The sequence below is a fragment of the Malus sylvestris genome, chromosome 1, assembly GCF_916048215.2.
Source record: "Malus sylvestris chromosome 1, drMalSylv7.2, whole genome shotgun sequence".
Taxonomy (NCBI): Eukaryota; Viridiplantae; Streptophyta; class Magnoliopsida; order Rosales; family Rosaceae; genus Malus; species Malus sylvestris.
The window spans coordinates 13,798,165-13,820,986 of NC_062260.1; the positions used below are offsets into that span (position 1 = coordinate 13,798,165).

At 36.8% G+C, this 22,822-nt stretch overlaps 3 protein-coding genes, 2 non-coding genes and 2 pseudogenes across 7 annotated transcripts; 2 read left to right on the forward strand and 5 right to left on the reverse strand.

Annotated features, from left to right (window-relative positions):
- The first annotated feature begins 461 nt into the window (after positions 1 to 461).
- LOC126631649 (UPF0187 protein At3g61320, chloroplastic-like) lies at positions 462 to 3,400 on the forward strand (annotated as a pseudogene).
- Positions 3,401 to 3,561: 161 nt separating this feature from the next.
- Positions 3,562 to 3,635, reverse strand: TRNAV-CAC (transfer RNA valine (anticodon CAC)). Its single transcript has one exon. It is a non-coding gene; the product is annotated as a tRNA-Val (tRNA).
- A 1,438-nt stretch (positions 3,636 to 5,073) lies between these two features.
- LOC126612483 (integrin-linked protein kinase 1-like) lies at positions 5,074 to 6,997 on the reverse strand (annotated as a pseudogene).
- A 1,489-nt stretch (positions 6,998 to 8,486) lies between these two features.
- LOC126631870 (uncharacterized) lies at positions 8,487 to 10,268 on the forward strand. 2 transcript variants are annotated; one of them, XM_050302074.1, is made up of 2 exons: positions 8,487 to 8,810; positions 9,901 to 10,268. In XM_050302074.1, exons 1-2 carry the CDS (start codon positions 8,612 to 8,614, stop codon positions 10,107 to 10,109), a joined length of 408 nt encoding a protein of 135 aa, XP_050158031.1. In that variant the 5' UTR covers positions 8,487 to 8,611; the 3' UTR covers positions 10,110 to 10,268. The 2 variants fall into 2 exon arrangements, with proteins under 2 accessions (XP_050158031.1, XP_050158021.1); XM_050302064.1 differs by having other exon boundaries at positions 8,500 to 8,810; positions 9,895 to 10,268.
- A 148-nt stretch (positions 10,269 to 10,416) lies between these two features.
- TRNAK-CUU (transfer RNA lysine (anticodon CUU)) lies at positions 10,417 to 10,489 on the reverse strand. Its single transcript has one exon. It is a non-coding gene; the product is annotated as a tRNA-Lys (tRNA).
- A 138-nt stretch (positions 10,490 to 10,627) lies between these two features.
- LOC126631727 (F-box/kelch-repeat protein SKIP4) lies at positions 10,628 to 13,216 on the reverse strand. Its single transcript, XM_050301871.1, has 3 exons — positions 13,044 to 13,216; positions 11,621 to 12,127; positions 10,628 to 11,328 (listed from the first exon to the last, which is right to left on the reverse strand). Exons 2-3 carry the CDS (start codon positions 12,100 to 12,102, stop codon positions 10,731 to 10,733), a joined length of 1,080 nt encoding a protein of 359 aa, XP_050157828.1. The 5' UTR covers positions 12,103 to 12,127; positions 13,044 to 13,216; the 3' UTR covers positions 10,628 to 10,730.
- Positions 13,217 to 14,469: 1,253 nt separating this feature from the next.
- LOC126631706 (acyl-CoA hydrolase 2-like) lies at positions 14,470 to 20,439 on the reverse strand. 2 transcript variants are annotated; one of them, XR_007626439.1, is made up of 18 exons: positions 20,273 to 20,439; positions 20,100 to 20,192; positions 19,875 to 19,942; positions 19,710 to 19,791; positions 19,187 to 19,233; positions 18,814 to 18,939; positions 18,076 to 18,153; positions 17,374 to 17,461; positions 17,151 to 17,263; positions 16,595 to 16,657; positions 16,466 to 16,521; positions 15,670 to 15,774; positions 15,443 to 15,499; positions 15,158 to 15,241; positions 15,013 to 15,061; positions 14,872 to 14,940; positions 14,610 to 14,770; positions 14,470 to 14,562 (listed from the first exon to the last, which is right to left on the reverse strand). XR_007626439.1 is itself a non-coding variant. In XM_050301835.1 (17 exons), the coding sequence occupies exons 1-17, from the start codon at positions 20,286 to 20,288 to the stop codon at positions 14,696 to 14,698; spliced, it is 1,269 nt and encodes a 422-aa protein (XP_050157792.1). In that variant the 5' UTR covers positions 20,289 to 20,439; the 3' UTR covers positions 14,470 to 14,695. The 2 variants fall into 2 exon arrangements, 1 of the variants encoding a protein (XP_050157792.1); XM_050301835.1 differs by having other exon boundaries at positions 14,470 to 14,770.
- Positions 20,440 to 22,822: the final 2,383 nt, after the last annotated feature.

Below are 22,822 nucleotides of genomic sequence, written 5' to 3' on the forward strand. Positions count from 1 at the left end.
ATTAAAGTTCTCTTTCATTAAAGGGTCTGTATGTATATATTGCTCCCTCTATAGAAGCTGAGTGAGCACCTTTCAGAGTCACTCAAAATTTGGAAAGGGATGGATCCCTTCCACCAAAGTCACCAAACAACAAATTCGGGCTCTTAAAATTTGATCCAACGACTAAAGTTATTATAATTTTTAAAGGAATTCCCAATTTTTAGCCGTTAGATCAAATTTCAAACGTTCGGATTTGTTGATTGGTAGGCTTTGGTGGAAAGGATCTGGAGAGGATCTCTTGTCTCAAAATTTAGCCTAGTGATCCAGCATGGGACCCATCCTCCCATATAGACGGTTCAGATGGGCCTGTCACTCTTGTTGGGTCCCACCAGCATCCCCACTTCAGCTGTAAAAGCATCAAATTTTCAGTCTAAAATATGAACATGTGTAAAAACCTCCTTCACACATAACGGTTATTTAACCAACTCATTCACTCCTCCCTCTCCAACTAACACTCCCCCACTCTGTGAAACCCTAACATGCCCCTTCCTTCTTCCCTCTCCCTCCAAACCCTAGCTCCTCCAAATGCTGACGCAATCCCCAAACCCCATCAAACCCTCCCCCAAAATCTCACTCTCTTCCAACTTCTCCCCCTCCAACACTTTCTCACCATTACAATTTCCAAACTTTCCCTCCAAACCAAAAACCCTAAACTTCAAGCTCCTCTGCTCCCAATCCCCAACTCCAAAGCCGTCAGCACCACCGTCTTCCTCTCCAGTCGAAACCTTTATCAATGTATTACGGATCATACCCGACTGGGCAGACCGCACTCAAGAGCGTGGAATGAGACAGCGCAGAACACTTTATGACCATGAGAAATGGATGCAGCACAGAAGCTCCTACCGCCACCTCCGCCACTTGCTTTCCAGCCTTTCGTCCAGAGTCATCCTGTCTTTGATACCCCCGGTGATTGTTTTTACTTTGGTGGCTGTGGTGATTGCTAGCTATAATACAGCAGTTGATTTGGATTTGCTTCCGGGGTTTTTCCCGTTGTTGAGGTCCTCATCTTTGCCGTACCAGCTCACAGCGCCGGCATTGGCGCTGTTGCTGGTGTTCAGGACAGAGGCTTCGTATTCGAGATTTGAAGAAGGGCGGAAGGCTTGGACTGAGGTGATTGCAGGGGCTAATGATTTTGCGAGGCAGATCATTTCTAGTGTTGAGAATTCGGGTGATGCACAGCTCAAGAAGGCACTTTTGCAGTATATTATGGCCTTCCCTGTTGCACTGAAGGTTTGTGGCATTCGGGTTTGAAATGTGGTTTTGTTAGAAGTTTTGCATGCCTTGTTTGTATTTTGTTGTATTGCATTATTAGTAATCTCATCCTTTGTGTTTGAAGAAATAGATTTTAAGGGAATCATGTAACTAAGGTAAATTTAGAAGGTTTTCATAGGGAACCAGTGTACTAACTTTGAAGGTGTTTTCCAATTAGTACATTGATCAATGTTTTAGAACTTCGGAACCATTACATTATTTGAAGGCCCAATGTGAATGTGTAATTGGTAAAGAAATGCTCAGTAAACATGAGTTATAGCCTTACCTTTGTTTCATTTATTTTTCCAAGCTGAAGAAAACACGATACTGTTTCTTTTTTTTTGGCCCCTTGAAACTGTAATTTGATCAGATTGTTATTGGTAATGGAATCATTTGATATATGTTAACTTTTAAGTGCAGTGTCATGTCATTTATGGCTCAGACATTGGACGAGACCTCGAAGATTTGCTTGAAGTAGATGATCTGCTAGTTGTTTTGAACTCAAAACATCGACCCAGCTGTATTATTCAGTTCATCTCCCGTAGCCTTCAATTGCTAAAGTTGGAGGAATCGAAGAGAATTATGTTGGTAATCCCTTCCCTTCCTTGATTAATAAGAGTCTCAGATTACTACTTTGCTTGATATGTTTTTTTTCCTCTCATGATCTCCTCCTGGTGCATAAGTTCAATCAAATTTACTTGACATAGTTTCTTAAATAAATTTACCGTAAACAGTTGGCAGCTGTAAATCAGTATTATTTTCGTTCTTAAACAATCTGCAACTTTCCGTTAGAAATAGTTTTGTGGAACTACATTCATGGCTTATCGATGAAGAAACTTAATCAGTATCTTACCTTATCATTAAGCAGCAATCAAAGATCTCTTGTTTCCATGAAGGAATTGGCGTATGTGAACAGCTAATCGGTACACCCATCCCTCTGTCATATACACGCTTGACCTCAAGGTTTCTAGTCCTCTGGAATCTCACTCTCCCTATCATACTATGGGATGATTGCCACTGGATTGTGGTTCCTGCTACTTTCATCAGTGCCGCTTCTTTGTTCTGCATTGAAGAAGTATGTTCCTTTCTCTGCCTGCTTTCCAACATTTATGCTATTTTCCCATTTTATTGCTGCATATGTCGTATTTGTTTCTTTAATACGGTTAAGAAAGTCATTCTTGGTATGAATAGAATGGAAGCACAATGGTGTTCGACATTGGTTTTGATGAAACTTTTAAGTTAAATCTAGTTTAGTAAGTATGAAATTAGGAAAGACGCAGAAGGATTCTGATTTTTAACTTGAAAGTTTCTGTTGGCCTTAGTCTTTTAATCTTGTATTAGACCATAGAAAGATACATCCTGGGTCGCACTTTCAGTAATAAACTATTAATCAGAACTTCATCCGTATATGTTTCATTCTAGAACATTGGCTTTTACATGGGAGCCAACTTTGAAGCAAATTGTGGAATTCTAATGTAATATTTAGTCCTGTAGTCTTTCATACTCCCGAAAATTAATGAACTGGATTCTCGAAAGTGGCAGACCTCTGCTTGACTACTTATACTACCCCAAATTTGGATTTCATTTTCCAACTAAATGGAATACTGATGCCACTTGTGTTCATTTTCCAAATTCTGCAGGTGGGTGTTCTTATTGAGGAACCATTTCCGATGCTAGCCCTTGATGATCTTTGCAACTCAGTTCGGAGCAATGTACAGGAGGCCCTTGCAAATGAAAGAGCTATCCATGCACGGCTTGCTGCAAAAGGAAAGATCCAGTCAGAGCCGCAGTTCCAAAATGGCCAGCCTAGACCTTGACCCTTGGATGAGAAAGTCAGCTACAATTATCTTCACAAACATTATACAGGCACCCAAACATAACTCCACGAGTCTACAGACCGACAAACTTTCCTGCACTTTCCGTCATCTGTACGATGCATTACAATTGAGCCTCGGAGTTGAGATTTGTAAATATAGAAATTATGAGAACCAGGGAACCTTATTAGTTATGTCATGTTTGTTTCAACAGAAGATTATGTTTCACATGTATATGTCCTCTTGTCATACTTTGGCTCTTCTGGTTTTTTGAAAGAAAGAAATAAGTTCTTAAACCATGTTGCAAGTTTGAACGGATCACATGAAGAAATTTTCAATTTATATCGATATTCCCTCCGTCACCTGTCAGTTGAAAATATAGGAAAGCCTAAAAAAGGGAAGGGGAGAAAAGAACAATTGGAATATAGGATGTCCAAATAAAAATGAATAACTGGAATGTCTGAGCCCGGGTTCGAACCGGGGACCTCTAGTGTGTGAGACTAGCGTGATAACCGACTACACCACCCAGACGGTTTGTTCGCTTGTTTAACAATATTTTATAACGCTTTCACTACTATTTGTAAGAGTTCCGGAAGGTAAAGAACCTGGTTCCGATAAATAAAACAGTACTGCTATACTCACCACTTATTTGTATCATCATTTATATCATCTTTCTAATAGAGATAGGATCGACCAACGCAATTTCTATTTCTATTAAAGAGATGGTACAAATAGATGGTAAAAGTAGTAATAAATTGGTAGCTGTTAATCTTGTGAACAAGTTTATACAGAAAATGCCACATGCATATACACATACCCACAAAAGAAGAGTAAACTTTCTCGACATATTTGACTTCCATAAATTCCATTTATGAGATGACACAAGCACCACTTCAGTTTCCCATTTTCATCTTGTCCTGAAAGGCAGCTTGAATTTCCTCCAGCTGCAAAATAATCTCTTGGAACGTTGGCCGGCAATCTGGATTCTGGTGCCAGCATGCTTTAAGAAGCCTACATTACGCAAAGCAGAGAACATTTAATTTGTAATCATGCAACTAAAACGCTTAACTATTTTATTTTACAGTTGATTATCCTCACAGAGAGCAGAAGCAATGTTTTTTTTAAAACATAATAACGTCAAACTAACCTCGAAAACACTATGTTTAGCTTCTAAACTCTTGCATTAGTGGACTGAGTTTAGTTTTAGATGCAAGTTTAGAAACAAATTCGAGAGCGATGAGTTCTTTAAGCGAACAATTTGTACATGCAGACAACATATTTTAACTGCAATTTCTTAGCACCAGAAACTATTAGAAGTTCTTTGTTTTTTTTTAGTAGTGCTTGTGATATATGTAGCTGTAAGGTGTTATCGTTGTTAAAGAATCTGATACGGTGAGATATTTAAAGTAGTCCAAGAACACTCACGTCCTGATTGGTTCGGGGTGCAGATAAGAGTAGAGAGGTGGTCAAGAATCCTCGTATGCACACTTGTCTGCAATTTTTTCCGGATCCTCTGCCTGATTAGGTGGTCCTCCGAGAAACATCTATATATATGCAAAAGCCATTGTTATGTATGACATTCTGTAGGGGCAACTTCGATATTCCAGGAATAACTTTCTTGTTTATAATGAAGATTACTTGAGCCTTAAGTTTCTAAAGCTCACATCATGGACTATTAGAGCGAACGAAAAGATATCAATACTCATTCCATATGATTGTCGACGATAAACCTCAGGTGCCATATAACGATGTAGCAAATATCACAAGATCAAATCAGGGAAAGCATCGAAATATTTAGGGATATATACTTGATTTTGAGTGAATTGATGTCTTACATGAACTTGTTTGTCCAGTCATCTTATAACCCGATACATCATTTTCCTGTGCAATTTTGCTTAAGCCAAATTCTGTTACCTTGAGTCACCCAGCCCCATCTTGTAAAACATTTCTACAGAACAAAGAAGAAACATTAGCAGAACAAAATCCGTAGCACTTTGCTAAGCAGAAAGTCGTGTATTTTGACCCACAAAGCGAGTTCCTTCATAAAGATATTCCTGCATTTAGAAATTTAGTTCAACTTCCTTGAATTGAAAATAAAGATACAGAGTTCAATTTACAACTCTCTGCAGCTTTATATCGAATTTATACATGTTATAATCTTATGGCTAGAGGTCGCACTTGGTGCGATGGCAAGTGCCTTCGCCCATGAGCGGTAGGTCTCGGGTTCGAGACTTGGGAGCAGCCTCTCCATAAATGGGGGTAAGGCTAGCCGACATTCACCTCTTCCAGACCCTGCGTAAAGTGGGAGCCTTGTGCACTGGGTACGACCTTTATAATCTTATGGCTGACATTTTTACTTTAACTGATATGATCCATTTATTCTGGCATCTACAAGATGATGACAAACCATCGGATCAAAGATATGCAGATAGAGAAACTCACTTCACTTTCGGATTGGAAGTAATGGAGGAACGGATTGTTTTAGCAGCAACTTCTGTACCGCGCCACCTAACTAAATAAATCTCAACATATGATCCCTGCAGGGCTATGTAATTCAAGTAAATGCAGTATCCCGAGCGGGATATAAAACCAAGAATGTGTAGGTCCAGAGGTTAGATATTTCACATATATATCCCTATTGGACAAAGTTAGAATAGAAAATGCGCTGAGGTCAATTCGTGTTGATTATTTGCCAAAAGAAGATGAATTAACGAAATTTACCTCTCCGATAAGTGCTGCTTCGTCCATGTTCACCTCAGTGTGATTAACTTCATAGCATGGAAGCTGGGAATCAAGCCCTACCTTCAACATATAAAAAAATTCCATTTTCCAATAAGTTCATACATTCAAACAATATGTCAGAACACCTGAAAAGAAATGCAGATTGCAGGCTACATAGAAAACAAAGATGTTGGTCATCTGTCAAGACAACACAAGCGTTTTAGGAAAGTTAAGTACCGGATCTATGCCACCCTTAGCCTCCAATATCTTGCAAATTGCCTCTTGACTGAGGCCACGAGCGTCTGACAGTGGCTGCAAAATATCATTTATATCAGCAAATGCCTCAAACCATTTGTATTAATTGGAAGACAGTAAGATTATGATGTAAGGAAAAAAACCATCACAAAGATATTCGGAACATCCTCAAAGTAAAATATAATTTTTCTTTGATTATATTATGTGTTCCTTTATTTTGATCATATTTCTAACTAAACAAATTGTGACAATCAATATATTTATGTATGTTTATAATTTATGTAACCCTATGTCATAGAAAATGCTTTAGTACTTCTTATGAGCCAAATTGACAAATTCGCGCATCAATGGAAAAAACACGGTTGAACTTACAGTGCGGCCCGAACGATCTGTGGAGTTCACGTCAGCACCTTTCTGAAGAGTGAAGAAGCAGAATAACAATCTCAGTGTGGCCTTCACAGGATGCCAAGTGAAGAGCTGTTCTCTTATTATAGTCAGCTATATTCGGCTCCACGCCTTTCTCTAGCTCGCGCATCACTCCTGCTTTGTCACCCTTGCCCGAACAATATAGCAGCCGGTATGGACCTTCAAATCCAACAATCTTTTGAGACTTCTGCATGATGCAGCAGCAAGTAATGTTTTCAACATTTTTCTTACAATTGTTAGGAAATTAAAATCGATGCACCAAAAAAAAAAAGTCACAAGTTCCTATCAGAAAGATGTGAATTTTTAGTTGGATTTTAGATTTTAATCCGACCCTCTATTTGTTTCCTAGGAATATGAAGGAGATTAAAACTAAATACTAAAAACGAAATTTTTTAAGACAATAAATTGGAAAAAAAAAAACTGCTGTCAGACAAGTGATTTGAAAAGATGAGAATCAGGATGACCTTAGATGATGACAAGCAATCTTCCATGAGATGAAACAAGAAAAACTCTGAAAGCAATCAGAAAAAAGAAAAAAAAAATAGAGAAGTGTGATTTTTAATTTTTGTTTTAAGGGAATTAAGAGTTGGATTAGGGATAATGCAGCTGATTAATTAGTACGTTCGAAATATATGGGAACACTTATGATGTTTCGGAGTCGACAAGGTCTGTCAGTTGTCTGTTTCTGGGGTTTTAGAACGAGTAGGCCGGAGAGCAACCTCGTACTCTTCGTTCAGTAAAGTTGGGATTTGTCGACTTCTTATTTGGTTACTGAGAAAGTTGAATAGGAAAATACTGTACTTTTCTTGGTTGATTTTGCAATTGTATTAATTTACACATTTTATCCACTTGAACGTCTAATTCTCTACTAAATTAATAAGTTTTTAGTCAATTTGGTACAAATGTAGACTACATGTCAAACCAAGTCGTTTTTTTTTCTTTTGAAAAAATGATATTATCTATCCTAAGACCATCTCCAACATTGGGCTAAAAGCCAAATTACCCCCCAAACACTATCCAACCCATATTAAAATTTTAGGTTAAATGTCAAATGCTATTTCTGGGCCAAATACCCCCAGCTTTTCCCCGGGCTAAATGCCAAATGTTTATCGGAATTTAAATTTTTTTAGATTAAAATGTTCATAAAATTAATTTACAATAATCTACATTTGAAAAAAAAAAAATTGATTTAAGAAAAAAATTAGCCTAAGTTCATTATTTAATAATTCCGAGCTAAAATTTTAGGGCAGAAGGGTTGGAGCAGAAAATATGTTTATGGGCTAAAAGCTAAATTTTCCGGGTTAAAAAATTTGGCTTTTAGCTCAAGGGTTGGAGATGTTCTAAGGGGGAGGGATGAGCTTAGTTTTACAATGGGCTAGCAATAATGTAGTTCAAACTTACCTTTAGCTAGATCGAACCTAAGACATTTTACTTACAAGTGAAGAATAATACTCCACTAGATCATAATACTAAATGACTTTGAATACATCAATAATGAATTAAATAATTCGAAAGATAAAAAAATAAATTAATACCATTTTAAAATCTCAAAAAGCAGTGTGAAAAATTAAAATTTCATGGCTCAATTTAAAAAACACCTGAAACATATAATAAATTGTGTAATAAGTGAGAGATTTTAAGTTCGAATCGTGTATAGACGAATTTGATACCAAATTAAATTATTCATTGTATGGCTTAGCCGAACTCCCTCATCCCCTCAATGTAAAATATGTCATTGTACCTAAAAAAAACTGTAATGTATAATTAGCCCAAAAGAGCTAGTCAGTACTATAGTCTGGTAGTATTTCTCTTCACTTGAAAGTGAGATGTCTTATATTCAAATCTTATAGATGACAAATTCGATACCAAATTAGATTACCTATTTTATAATTTAGTCGAACTTCTTTGTCGAACTTCTTTGTCTGTAAAAATATCGATCTACTAAAAAAAATATTAGCCCAAATGAATTTCAAATTCCGAAAAACCCTGACATTGAGATTAAAACATAATTACCCTCCAAAGCGAAACCCCAACCTGATTCGCGCACAGAGTCTCACTCTCCTCACTCGCTCGCTCGCTCGCTCACCACCACCTAGATTTGAGGCATGGCGCTGAACGAAAGCGGACCCGATCCGGAAGATGAGGAGCTGGAGCGCCAAGTGGATGAAATGGCGAAGAAGGTTCTCGAGTACAGAGCAACTTTACCAGTTCAGCTCAAGAACACCGTCGCCTCCATTCTCGCCGTCCAGCCGCCCGTATTTTTGGATGGGTCGGGACCAGGGACGTCCGGAGCTCCAAATTTTGGTACGGTCCTCTTAACCTGTTGGGTTTTGTAAAATTTATAGGGTTATAGTATAATGAATATCGTGGTTATCAGATTGATAATGTTTGAAACTCTGTAAGGTCTGTTCGGTAGCTGAGAAAATTATAGGTTTGGATAGAAAATGAAAAGTTGGGGTCTTTTTATAGGAAAGGTGGAATTCTAATTTTGTTTAGGTGGCTGCAAAGAGATTTGGATGGATTTTTTATGTTTCTGGACAATAATGATATGGATGGGAAAAGTTTGCATTGACAATGACATAGTGTTTAGCAACCCATCTTTGTAGGTAGTGATCATACAGTTCATAGTAGTATATCGGCGCTCACACGCCGAACATGGCTGATAATGCGATGATGTCTGCTTATTTTTCCATCTCACTAAGGGAGACTCGATAGTGGAAAAGCTTAAGTGAGAGAAAATTCCTCACCCTTCCATGGTGATCACTGAAGAGTGGAGTAAATTAGTGAAACAATGGTATGTTGCTATGTTGCATTGCATAGTGATGTACAAATGTTATTGGAGACAACATTGGTGGTGGTCACAGTGGCCATCTTAGTGTCGGTGTCAATGGAAACGCGAAGGTGGAGATGATGTCTCTGGTTATGTAGTTGATACATAGCAAAAGCGATTATGAGTCACAGTGAACTTTGTATGATCATGATGGAGACAATGACGAGTCAAAGATTACAGTGGTTGCAAGGTGATATGAAATAAATAGGTTTTTTCAACTAGGTTTGCACCTATTGGTGCTGCAAGATTAAACTTTAAAACAAATACGTCTAATTCCTGGTGCCAGTGAATCACATGAAGGTGGCTAGGTGTGGCTGAAATGCCTTGTGAGTCTTCTCGGCCACCAGTTGGTCCCCTTTTCATTCAAAAAAAAAAAAAAAAGGTCTAAAAATTTGTTATATTGTTTTTGGCCTGTAAGATTGGTGCTTTATTTGTACCTGGTGTAGAATTTCTTGTATCTGTCATAAGACTTGAAAAAGGTAGCATGTGTTTTCCGTTTTTTACCGATAAACTTCCTGTTGCAATGGAAGCACTTCTTAACGTGTGTATGTTTTGCAGCTGCAGAACAAGTTGCTTCGAATAAGTGGGCATCACTGGCCGATGGAGATCAGACTTTTGAGAGGATGCAATTGCATAAAGATAAAATTCCCAGCAACGTTGCTGCCTTGCCTATTGTTTTGAAGAGAGCAGAAGAGTGTTCTTCAAAGATTGACAAATTAGATCCTCAAAACAGAATCATACGTTCTGCGTTTCAAAAGAAAAGGACTAGTTGACCAAGATTGCGAACCTTTGATCGCTTCTGTATCTGCTTTTAATCGATGTAGAATGGCACAGATGTTTTAAAATTGATCAAATTTGATTTGTAAAATGAAACAGTACAAGTTTTCGTTGCGCTGTAACCACTGAAGAAAGTGTGCCTTGAATTTGAAGTATACCTATGTTGCCAATTTCCCAGAAAGCTCCTCTTTCAGATATCTTCACCTTATCAACTACAATAATAACAGCACAATATAAGCTTTTTCACAAAACGCAGCGTATTGGTCCTTTTTGGCGATTTAAAAGTTTAAAAATATAAGCTGACGCCCACCGTGGGGCTCGAACCCACGACCACAAGGTTAAGAGCCTTGCGCTCTACCAACTGAGCTAGACGGGCCGTTTTACTGCTCCACTCTTGGACGCATATTTTACGGAGTTCCAATGTTGTCCTTCCTAAGGGATCGAAGTTGCTGAACCGTATCGTCGACTTAAAAATTCACAGCTTCAAATTTTAAGAAAGGTAATCAAGAAATCCTTATAAATAATTTAATTAAATTCTTTTTTATGAGTCGTCCAAATACATCCAAGCATGTACAGTACAGAGTATTATACGATGGTAGTTTTCAGTTACAAGAATTTCAAATCGATAAACATTTACAGCCGATTACATCAATGTTCGAATTCAATTTAGGTATTGAAGAACTAACCATTACCCCTTCCATATTCCCTGCATTTTCAACATCAAACATGACTGTGCTAAGCCCCTTTCCCACAACATAAAATTTCTTCCCAATAGCTACGAGTTGACAGGGCGGTCTAGTAAGCAACGATGACAGCCTCCCGACAGGGATCCACTCCCTAGTTTCCTTCTCCCACATCATCAGCCTCGTTCCTGAACTCTGATCCAACACATAGAGGGTTCCGTCTATGACAACTGCTGGACCTCGCCAGCCTGAAACCATTTCCGAATCTGCATGCTGCCATGTCCCACTTGACGGTTCATAAACAACAGCGTGCACATGAGAAGTTACAGCAGAAGTGCCACAACGAATGTAAATCTTCCCGGCCATGACCACAGAATCCTCAATTTCAGGAACGATGTTTGGGTCTGAGTGAAATTTCCAACTATCAGTGCAAGGGTCATATATGTCCCAAGAATGCGGATAGCTTGAAATTGAACCCAACCCGCCAATGGAATATATTTTGTCATCCAATATTTCACAAGCAAAGTAGCACCTGCATGCACAAATCAAATAAACCAAAAGCTCTTTAAGATTACCAAAACAAACAAAAAGACGCATAATTATTTGCAAGAGCTTTTACTACCATCCAGACAGCATTCAACAATGAGCAATCAACATGCTCAGAAAGTTCATGAGCATAAAATAATCGCTACTCCTTAGTATTGCATAAAATACAATGCCCCCTCAGCAGGTGAAATATATTTGAATTTTGAACCTGGGAGAAATCAAATTCCAGCTTTACCCGTGCAAATAACTATGCAAAAAGTATAAGTGAGAAGTATTACCTAGCAGTGGACAAGGGAGAAGCTTCACTCCAAGCATTCAGGGAAGCATCATAACAGTAGACCTCATCAGTAGCATCTTCGCACCAACCGCAACCACCCAACAAGTAAACTTTATTTCCTATAACTTCAAAACCCATTCCCTTTCTCTTCATGATACGAGGCGGAAGCCCATGAACAAGCTTCCAAGACCGTCTCGATGAGTTTGGATCCAACACATAAAAGCATAGGCGGTCCAACTTGTCTCGGCACAAAGCATAGATCCAAGTCTCATCAAGTTTATGCTTTCTACGGTAAGAATGCCACTCTTCACTACACACCAAGTCTCTCCATCTTTTTGAGACACACTTTAGGAGGGTATGGTACTTCCGAGGCACCCTTGCTAGGCAGAAAAGAGCAATATCATCTGGAAGTCCACATAAAAGTGGCTCTTGGGTCAGTTCCGTTTGACTGATCACATCTGATCCATCACCTTGCAGTTCCATTCTAATGTATGGCTGAGTGGATGCCCTGCAAAATTATATAAGAACCATAAGAATTTTAGATAAGTAAGCCTGATATAACCCAACAACAATGTTGCACGCTGAAAATTGAATTCACTGTAGCAATCGCGCCCCTGGTAGCCATGTCAACCAAAGACTAGAACTAGCAATGCTAAACTTCCTTCCACTAACAAAACTTGGCATTGTCAATAGGTTGTTCCATAATCGACTGATATTTGGAGAATCAATTTGAGAAATACCCTTATGATATGCAGTTCAAACACTGCCACAAACATTTTCTCCTCTCTCTTGATGAATTATTCTTTCTCTAAGCTTGCTTTTATTCTTTTATCACCTTATGGAATCATTGAATTTATCTATTTCTCCAATCGAGTAGATTTAGCATATAGATTGCATTCCATTGCCATATTTTCGCCTCATACAAAATTCTTAATAACAATGCCCTTCACGAACTTGAAGTTAAAGTTTCTCGTTTTTCATTTGTCGCAGCATTACTCTTCAAATCCACACAAACTTAAAACACTCTGTGATCGTTATACAATTAAAAACCAACAATTCAACAAAAAATGCAGCAGCATCAAGACCGAAAATCCAATTCTAACTCAGAAATTCTGTGCAACATCTCTCTTTCAATCTTGTTGTTCTTCATACTAGTATCTTGGTTCCATGGTAATAGTTAAAATCCAGTACAATTCAACATCAAATTCATTCCAAGTGTTAGAAAATATATAATTCCAATTCCATTTCGATTTTATTTGCAGAAATTTCAACTTTTTCACACGAACAAGTGAATCAAGTACCAAAATTAATGAGCTAAAACCCTGATGCGAAAAATCACATGGAAAATGCTGACCGAATCGAGAAACAAACCAACGAAAGAAATTTGAAAAGGCAGAAATAAAAAGATTTGGGGGAAAACTAACCTGCGAGTCTGAGAAATGGAGAATTGCTCGGTTATTGGAACCACGATCTTCGCCTCCAATCAATTCCTGAGGAAGCTTGGCAATGGCTGAAACTGATTGCGTGAAGCTGTATTCCTACGAAAGATTGGGAAAACCTTTCTGATTAAGCTTTGTCTTCGTTTGGGCTAGTTTAATATGCTGTTCTTTGAAGAAAAAAAAAAGAAAAAAAAAGAAAAAAAAAAAAAGAAGCTTTTATGCATTAGAATAAGTAACTGTAAAATAAAACAGAAAAATATTTAGTAAATTATAGTTACAAAAGTGCTTTTAGTAGAAAAAATTATATTATAATGTTTAGTAAACTTTTATGTAAAACAATTTTAACTATGTAAAAAGACAAAATACTGAATATGCCTATTAATTTAATTGTTTGGCAAATAAAAATCAATTATTAAATTACTTTGTTTAACAAAAATATTTAATCTTAATTTCAACCTATATCAAATACTAATTATTACGACAAATTACTTTAAAAAAATTGAAATATTTCAAACTATTTAGCTAGGATTCATTCATGCATTTGAAATACCATCAACCAACTGAAACGGACTTTAGCAAAATAACAAACCAAAAGTTGTCAATATAAAAGTGGTCTAATAAGATACATCCATCAAACTTGTGGCTATGTTATTTCTTAATGCTTTGTCTCATGGCTCCTTCCGCTTGATAATTATGATATTCTTCATCATCATCATCACTATCGCTCAGAGAAGTCATCGGGGTCATTGAAATGACAATTACATTCAGAATGCCTCCGTATGTAGCATATTACGTTGAAATTCTTCATCTCACATTAGTAGCAAGAGCATCAGAAGATTGAAGTTAAACAAATCCGTTCCCAGGACAACCTAAGCTCTTCACAAAGTCACTGTCAAAGTCTACCTTCCAGAATCTTGTTCAAGGAATCGATATGCATAAATTGTTTGATTTGGCATGGGTGTAGTTTTCATTTGGAAGTTTGTCAAACTCAGGGGAGTATCAAGAAGTATACTCACTTGACTTTAACGTACTCTTTTTCCTCTATGATTAGGAGCATTTTTTCCTATTGGGTTTTTGTTACCTGACTAGGATTTAATAAGGCACCTATCATTGGCTGGTCCTATCCTTGTGTAGTCAATTTTTGTCCCGAATATTATTATTATTTTTTTGCTAAAATTGAACCTATTTCAAGTTTTCTCATAAAGAAGATTATCGTGGCGTTGCAATCTGTTTTTTCCTCGATTTGAATATATTAACATTTTAAAGTTTTCTTAACATGACATAATACCGCTTTATTAAACTGAGATGTTATGTGGCGGTCAGGGCGTTTCGATTCTATGTAAATTGCTCAGGTATTAGCAGACACAATTAGAAATTATCTCCGTAATCAATGGAAAAGGTGTGCATCAACTTTAGCCACGTTAATTAGCGTGTCTTCTCTTTGTATAGCTATCAAGTATAAATATCACAGAACATAAATATAATGTTTCATTACAACTTTAGGCTATTATTCTCTGCACGACGACGAAGGAAGACGGCAATGTCAGCAACGCCGGAAACTGCTACATCTCTTGAAATGTGTTGTCAACTTATTACACAATTTAGTGCAGAAATCTGGAACCGAAGTCAAAACTGGTTCACAACTTAGATGTGGCAGCCGGAGTTGGTCTAATTCGCCTATTTAGGGACTCTTGAGTCAATGATGCAATAAGCTGCCATCAAAACATACATTAACTTTAGTTCATCACACAATGCTTAGATATAGATGCAAACCAACAGCAACGAGAGACGAGCAGTACGTAAAAGTCTGTACCTCTCCCTTTATGTTAAACATTTGGCCCGAAACAAATTCACGCGTGTCGTAGGCAATTGGAGTCACTATCTGTTTTAAAAACATATGCGTCAGTATTTTAAGTTTTTAACGAAACTGAGAATGAGGCATATTGAGACATACCACATACAGTAACCACTCATCAGCTCTAACCGGACGGTGAAACCAAATCCTGAGAGAATATTTGAAAAAATTATATGTTTAACAAAACAATTTGATCATTCCCAACTGAACGACCAAGTGTTTAGAGAAAAAAACAGTGACTTACGCATGGTCCAAACTAACTCTTAAGCGGTGGGGATTCAGACTTACACCCAAAAATATCAAATCCGAAGCATATGCTACAACACATCTGGAAATCAATCATACAAAAATAATCAATATATATATATGTATGTATATAAGAATCCTATAGTAACCCATGATAAAAGTTCCATGATACTTTACTTTGATTTAATTTCATCGTCAATGCAAATACCAAGTGTGATAGATACTCACAATCATAAATAACCAGAGAACTGAATGTCAGCTTACAGATAAAATGGGTGCATACCTATGCAAAGCCTGATCGTCTGAAAGTTTTCCAATCGCTCTAAACCAGAACTTCACACTGAAATGTCACTGAATTCTTCTTAGATAAGAGTTCAGTACCAAACTGATAAATCAATTTCAATAATAAAAATTTGAAATATCCTGGTTTGCATGAAGAGGGAAGCAAACTGGGGGAAAAAAAGGAGGAGAGAGAGAAAGAGATTATGAATCACAGTACAGCAAGCCAACCTTGGTGCAGATTTAGTCTGATTGGGAGAGCTGTTAGGCTCACAAGATCGTATCTCTATAGGCCAAGGCACAAATTTCTTTGCGGCTGCCTTGAATCGATAAGTCCTGATTCAAGCAGTCACAAATATCATATATACAATTTTTTTCATCAGCTATCAACAAGCTGAGATCTGCTGAAAACAAAGTTTCGATAGAAGTTGTAAAAAAGAGATCTCTAACAAAAGTATAAACCTTGAATTACACTTTTATAAACCTTAAGAAAGTTGTTTAGTTTCTGCAACAGGAAACCTAGTAAAATAATATAAGCAGTTATCTTTTCCAAAAAAAAATTATTATCAAAAGTTTTCATGATACATAATCAGAAAGATCTCCTGTTCAAAACCAATATCTTTGGAACAAAACTAAATCCAGTAGACACTATATTTCTAGCAAGCCAATAAGAGAACAACATCCACTCAAGAAACTTCAATAAAGTATTATTCAAGCCCAGACAGAATGAGATCTATCCAACTTAGGGACCGGTCCAAATCAAGATATTTTTTGTGCATGGTTTCCACCCAAGCACAGAAGTTGTGTTTCATAGAGAGTCCATCCATGAACCATCCCCAATAAGTTGTCGAACAAATGAGAAGGGGCCTTTCCTGTATCTGGCTGGATATTCTTTTCTGGAGGCTACGGCCCTAAACTACATAGCTGTGTGACTGTGTCCACTATACTAAAGTACAGTTTGTATAGAAATCCCAACTGAACTCCCCAACACCAAGAATAATAGAGATCTACAAGCCATATATCTTACCTTAGAAGACGTGGATCAAGCAGACGTTTTTCACGTAGTTCTTCCATCGACAGAAGCTGTTATGGATCAACAGTTCAGTATTTGCAACCAACCTACAAAATTGTTAACAAATAAGAAAGAAAATGTTACTTTATCCGGAGCAGGCACAGATGGCATTGTTGCTTGCTGGTGGACAAACCCTTCTTCTTCTTTCTGTAAAACAAATACAACCAATCTTACCATCAGTAGGTAACACTGCACAAGTAGCTGCCACTTTAGCATACGTTGAAGGAAAGAAAATAAATAATACTTCTTCGGGCACAAGTTTTATTAGCTTAAAGGTCGTACCCAGTGCACAAGGCTCCCGCTTTACGCAGGGTCTGGGAGAGGTAAATGTCGGCTAGCCTTACCCCCATTTATGGAGAGGCTGCTCCCAAGTCTCGAACCCGAGACCTACCGCTCATGGGCGAAGGCACTTGCCATCGCACCAAGTGCGACCTCTACAAGTTTTATTAGCTTATCTATACAAATTTGAAAGACAGATCCAATCTCTGTTAATCATATTAAGACATGGATCATAAGATTTTAGCAATCTGATTAACAAATATTGATCAATACTAAAGTGCACAGGTATTTATGACAAGCAAAGATGATAACCAAGAGACCGTTATCAGATCATTTGTAAAGTGTCTAAATAAATGGTTACTTTAAATGATGCCAGTAACGTGAATATGTTAATCCCCTTTTGTATCGCGTCCACTCTTCGAGTAGCAAAGCTCTTCCCATCACGTACTCTATGAACTTGATAAATAATTGGTGCTGCAAAAGCAATTCTCGCACATAAGCATAATATATATACGTACACTCATATTGCCTCTTATCTTAAGATTTTTATCCTTAGATATTAGGATCATACATAAATTACTTACTGTTACAATCCCCAGCAAGCAGAAAATGGGCATGCACACTATGGAGAAGTTTAAGACAATCAACAGTTTTCGTTGCCGCAGCCAATGCCTGAATTTTATAAGCTATATTAGAAGCCAAAACATATTACAGATAAAACAAAAACAAATTTTATTTGAATCCCAAGCCATGATCAAATTTTATTTGTGTCTGAGTGAACCCAAAACCATATCGATGACAGAACAAAGAGCCTGAGTTGCAGATATAGTTACAGAGCAGAAACGTATTACAGATAAAACAAAAACAAATTTTTTATTATTTAATAGATAAAACAAACTAGGTGTCCCACTGCATGTAAACATTTGAACAGATATAAAGAATCCTTGTAATATTTAAATAATCAAGTTGACATCTCAATAAACAATGGGTGTTTAATTGAATATTAATATTCAAACAAATAAAAACATTGCAAACGATTGTTACAAAGATGCAGGCAATCAAGGTCAGACAAGTGTGGAGACAATCTTCGTGCACTTAACAAGGATGACATGTACTTTTTTGTCCTTTAATTTTCAGGCAGAATTGGGAAGCTTATTGTATAAAGCATGCAAGTTCTAGTTCCACAGTCCATCACAATATTTCATATCTTTCACTACATCGACTGTGCATTCATACATTCAGTAGAAAAATATTAAACGGAAAGAGAAAAAGATTCTTAATCATGCCTGTCCAACTAACTGTCCTCCAAAAACCTGTCCGAAACTTGGTGCATCTGGCAAAGTAATCCCTTGAAATATGTTTACCTTCAGAGGGGGAAAGGAATAGAATCTTATCAACCAAAACAATTCTTTATGTGTGGCCATATTACAAGTATTACTCAGAATATTTCTAAAATACAGTATAATATAGAATTACATCATCTCTCTCCACAGAATGCCAATCATCAGCAAACAAGAAAATAAAACCATCATATGTTTCTATGCAGAAAGAATAAAAATCCAGAATCACTTTACATCTGGCATATTAAGAGACAAGCCACAAGTTAAAAGTACGCAGATTAAGTTTTTACTATATTGAGTGTGTGTCCGACTGAATACTTTTTAGAGATCAAAGTTTTCACTTTGACTTGTGAAATATACAAGATTCCCAAGATTTCAGAAAGTAGATACTCTTTAATAATCATACACATCTGCACATTAGACCTTAGCATCTGATGCAATTTTTCGGTCAACTAATTTGATTCTTATACATGCAAAATTAGTAAACAAAATCAACAATCACTAGAGTCAGATAGCACACAACAATTGGCACTATAAGCATCATCTCATAACTATTTACCTTTGAATGCAATGCTAGCAAACAAAACACAACCACTCACTACATCAAATCTCTTCAACATCATTATAACCAAATAAAACAAAGGACAAAGAACGTATTCTCTTGAAGATTTGGTAGATAAATACTTCACTTGGATCCAAATGTAATATATTCTCAACAAGAGAGCATGTCTCTTGAGCTTCATCAGCGTTCCAGATTGATTTTGGCTGCAGCAGAGAAAAATTCCCATGGGGTAGCACCAAGCAAGTCAGCTGCCAAAAGTAAGAACACATCAGAAACCACTGTTAGAATACATTAGACAGCATTTTAAAGGAAAATCTTGTGAGCTTGAGCAACCAGATAGATGTAGTTGTCACACAGAAACAATAAAAGAAGATTGTGAAGTTGCCCCTATCTATACAGCCCAATCGAATATTAAAACCCAGGCTCGCGACCCAAATCTCTAAGCAGCCAAGAAGAAAAATAAAAGCTAAGATATTATATGTACATTTCAACTACCTTAGATAAAGCAATCACATCGGCCTGATGCTCAATTGATGCAAAACCTGCAAAATTAACTTCACATTATACTTCCTTGATAATGGACGGTGACACTTATAATTCCAGCAACATTATTACGAATCACGGGCCAATGCCTCACACGTCTGTCATCCAAAAATCTTAAGTACAAAGATTCATCATTTATATCCTAAACCAAACTACGACTTTATCCAAAGAAATCGAAGACAACTACCTGTGTCTGGTTTCATGTCAACACCACAACTTATATCGCATCCAGTTAAACTACTGCAACAACATACTGAACATGGAAATCGATATACCATTTGACAATATCAAATCAAGCAATCTCTAAAGATCAGAAACGGATCCTAGAAAGTAGAAACCCTATCTCATATCATATGCATACAAACGATTGAAAAATTCTCAGTGAATCATCACAAAGCGGTATAGAAAAGTAATCCAACTTTTTAATTTCAAAACAGGAAAGATAAAACATGGGTTCTGAATTCTCAGTTCTCACCATAACCAAAATAATCATATCGTTTCAATTTGAACTCAGGTCGATTTCCTTCATCAGCATTAACAGAACCAATAACTTCAGCCTGTGTAAGCAACCTACTGAATCAGACTCCAGCTCACCAACTTCCAGTTCAACTAACCAATAAGCTATCAAAATCAAACTAACCTCTCCTTCCCATATGAAGTAAACCACGTCCCCTGTTTCGCCTTCGCGAACAACATACTCTCCACTCTCTACACACAAAAAAGAACACACTAAAAATCCTCACCACAATTACAAAAACTATACATACACAGTATTATATACGTATCTGCACATAAAGTATAAACATTTACTGAAAGAATTGAGCTTAAAATAAGCCGAAAAAACAATTAGATTATAGAAATTGACCGTAGTGTTTAACAATGACGAGCTGGGCGATTCTCTTGAGAGAGGAGCTGGGGAGCCTCTGAAGCAGAGGAACGCGGCCCAGGAACTCAATTACTGCAAAATACACGCACAGAGAGAAGCATGCTCAGCGATTTAGTAGACAAAATCGAAATTAGGGTTTGACCGCGACAAACCTGATTCCGAGTCCATGGTGTGAAATCGGCGAAGTTGAAGTGGTTTGCCGATCGTTTCGCCGGAAAAAATGGACAGAGAAGGATATGATTGGCCAGAGAAAGCGGGTTGCTATATATTACAAACGGTAATAGAGGCAACTTAGTATAAGTCATTATTTTAATTATTTTGGCCAAACGGGAAGAACGTGTTTATTACCTTTTTAGTCATATGTGTAATAGAGGCAACTTAACATAAGTCTTAATTTTTTAAGAGTGCTACTATTGTCATCCCTCTGTCTTAATTTTACACCCGTTTTTTATTAAAAAATTTAATTACCAATTTCTCTTCACGTAAAATGTCAAATAAGGATTAAGGGAAAACAAGATTAGATCATTCACTGCCACCACCCACACCAGTGGCGAAGCCACGTGAGGGCGAGGAGTGGCGGCCGCCACTCCCCTCGCCGGAAAAATAAGGTTGGAGCGTTGGCCAGCCCTTCCACTCCTGTTGCTGCTGCTCTTCTTCTCATCCGTTCCATGACTTCCATTCAGTCTCTCTCTCTGTGCTCTTTTTCAATCTCCAATCAGAGCAAAAGGTGCAGCAGCGCTGCCCTTTCCTTGCTGGAAATCAAGCCCAAAAATTACGGTCCGCCCCTCTGGTGTCGTCGAAAAACTTGCAAACTGAATCCATGTCTGTTGCAGCGATGCGGAACAGCTACATTCTGTTATAAAAAAACCAAAAAGAAAACTTTTTAAACGTTATCGTTTGGCTTTAAAGATGCAATCTTTTTAACTTATTTGACCTTTACCAAAAGCAAAAGCTTTTACCTTTATGGGATAAGGAGTATCTCCGCAAGTGGTTGAAACAACAAAAATTACAGTGCTCTATTGAGCTAAACGAAACGATAGCATTAGTAAGTTAAATGTTAGATTAGTCATCGACGGGGTTCGAACCCACACCGTCATACAAGGGCATAACACCTTTCCATCACTATAGTAAATGACCACTTGCACAATTTATTATTATTTAGGCATTATTGTGCTAAATTTTTCTTTTTATTCCTCTCTCTATTTTTTGTTTCTTTTAATGTGGACTTTTTTATTAATCAGTTATTATCATGAAATTCATGAATTTATGATTTTTTCTTTTAATGTGGACTTTTTTATTAATCAGTTCTTATCATGAAATTCATGAATTTATGATCGTAAGCCATATAAGGTTTGGAAGCTATTTAAAAGAACTATATATAGGACTAATACATATAGAATTTGGTTTGTATAACAAACTGTACAAGGAATTCAACTTAAATGACCAAGTATAACAAGTGCTTTTCCCGATAAACTAGAACTAAAAAACAATAGGCATCGCAGCTTTATTCTGATCATTCTTGAAATGTGCAGTAGAGAGTCAATGGTTATCAAATATGACAACATTTTATCATTTTGCTCTTCTCAAAAATCACAATTCAACCTATATTTATTCAAGACACCATCATCAGGGGTAATTTGGTCATTTGATAGATATTGATTATATCATACATTAATATTGTCCACTATTTGGTTGTCTAAATTTTTTAAGACCTTTTACCCTTTGAAGTCATGCCCCTCCTCCGAAAATTCCTGGCTTCGCCACTGACCCACACTACCCAGCAACTCGTAATCTCAATTCCCAAACATCTTGTCGTCACTTTATTCCTTCTAAATTTTAATTTATGTTTATTGGATCCTAAATTATTGAATCACAAATTGATCTTTGTATTCGTCGAGCTCGTCGTAATACAAATCTCAAACACACTGAATGCATCAAGCCATATATGGATGTCATCGGAGTTTCTTTCTCTATCGATTTCACTTCTTATTCTTTCGGCTTTGATTCTATGATTGGTTGAGCAACTGACTCTTCGCCTCCATGGTCAGCCATGGGTAGGGATGGGCAAATACCCATCAGTTATGGGTAACCACGATTACCCGCCTATTTCATGGTTACGGTTATAAGTAACCATTTAGATAAATAAACGATTATGGGTATAACCGTTTACCCGCGAAATTTAAATGGGCGGTTATGAGTATTAACCACGGTTATAAATGGATAACCGTTTACCCGTTTATTTTATATATGTAAAATTAACACAAACCATGTTCCCTATCGGACAAAACTTAGATCAATACTTTTAACTATAGTGCATGGTTTCTGTAGCTAATATAAGATAGTTTTCCTTAACGACTTTAAATTTTATGGTCTATTATATATATTATGTTAATACTTTACATTCCGAGTTAAATAACCCTAAAATATTGTCTTTTAACAATTTTTGTAACCCAAGAATACTTAACAAATTTTATATTACATTCATTGATAACAGTTAAAAATATTGTTTGTAAAGTATTATTTCAATTATTAGAATGGTATAAAGACTTAAAAAATTAAAATGCGGAAATGTATTATGAATGTATATAACGGTGTTTAATTGTCAGAAAAAAAAATTATGACAAATTTTTCTTTTTTAATTTTCAAGTTGTTAAAAAAACAAATAGACGGATGAAAAAAGTGTAAATGGTAAAAAAGAAAGG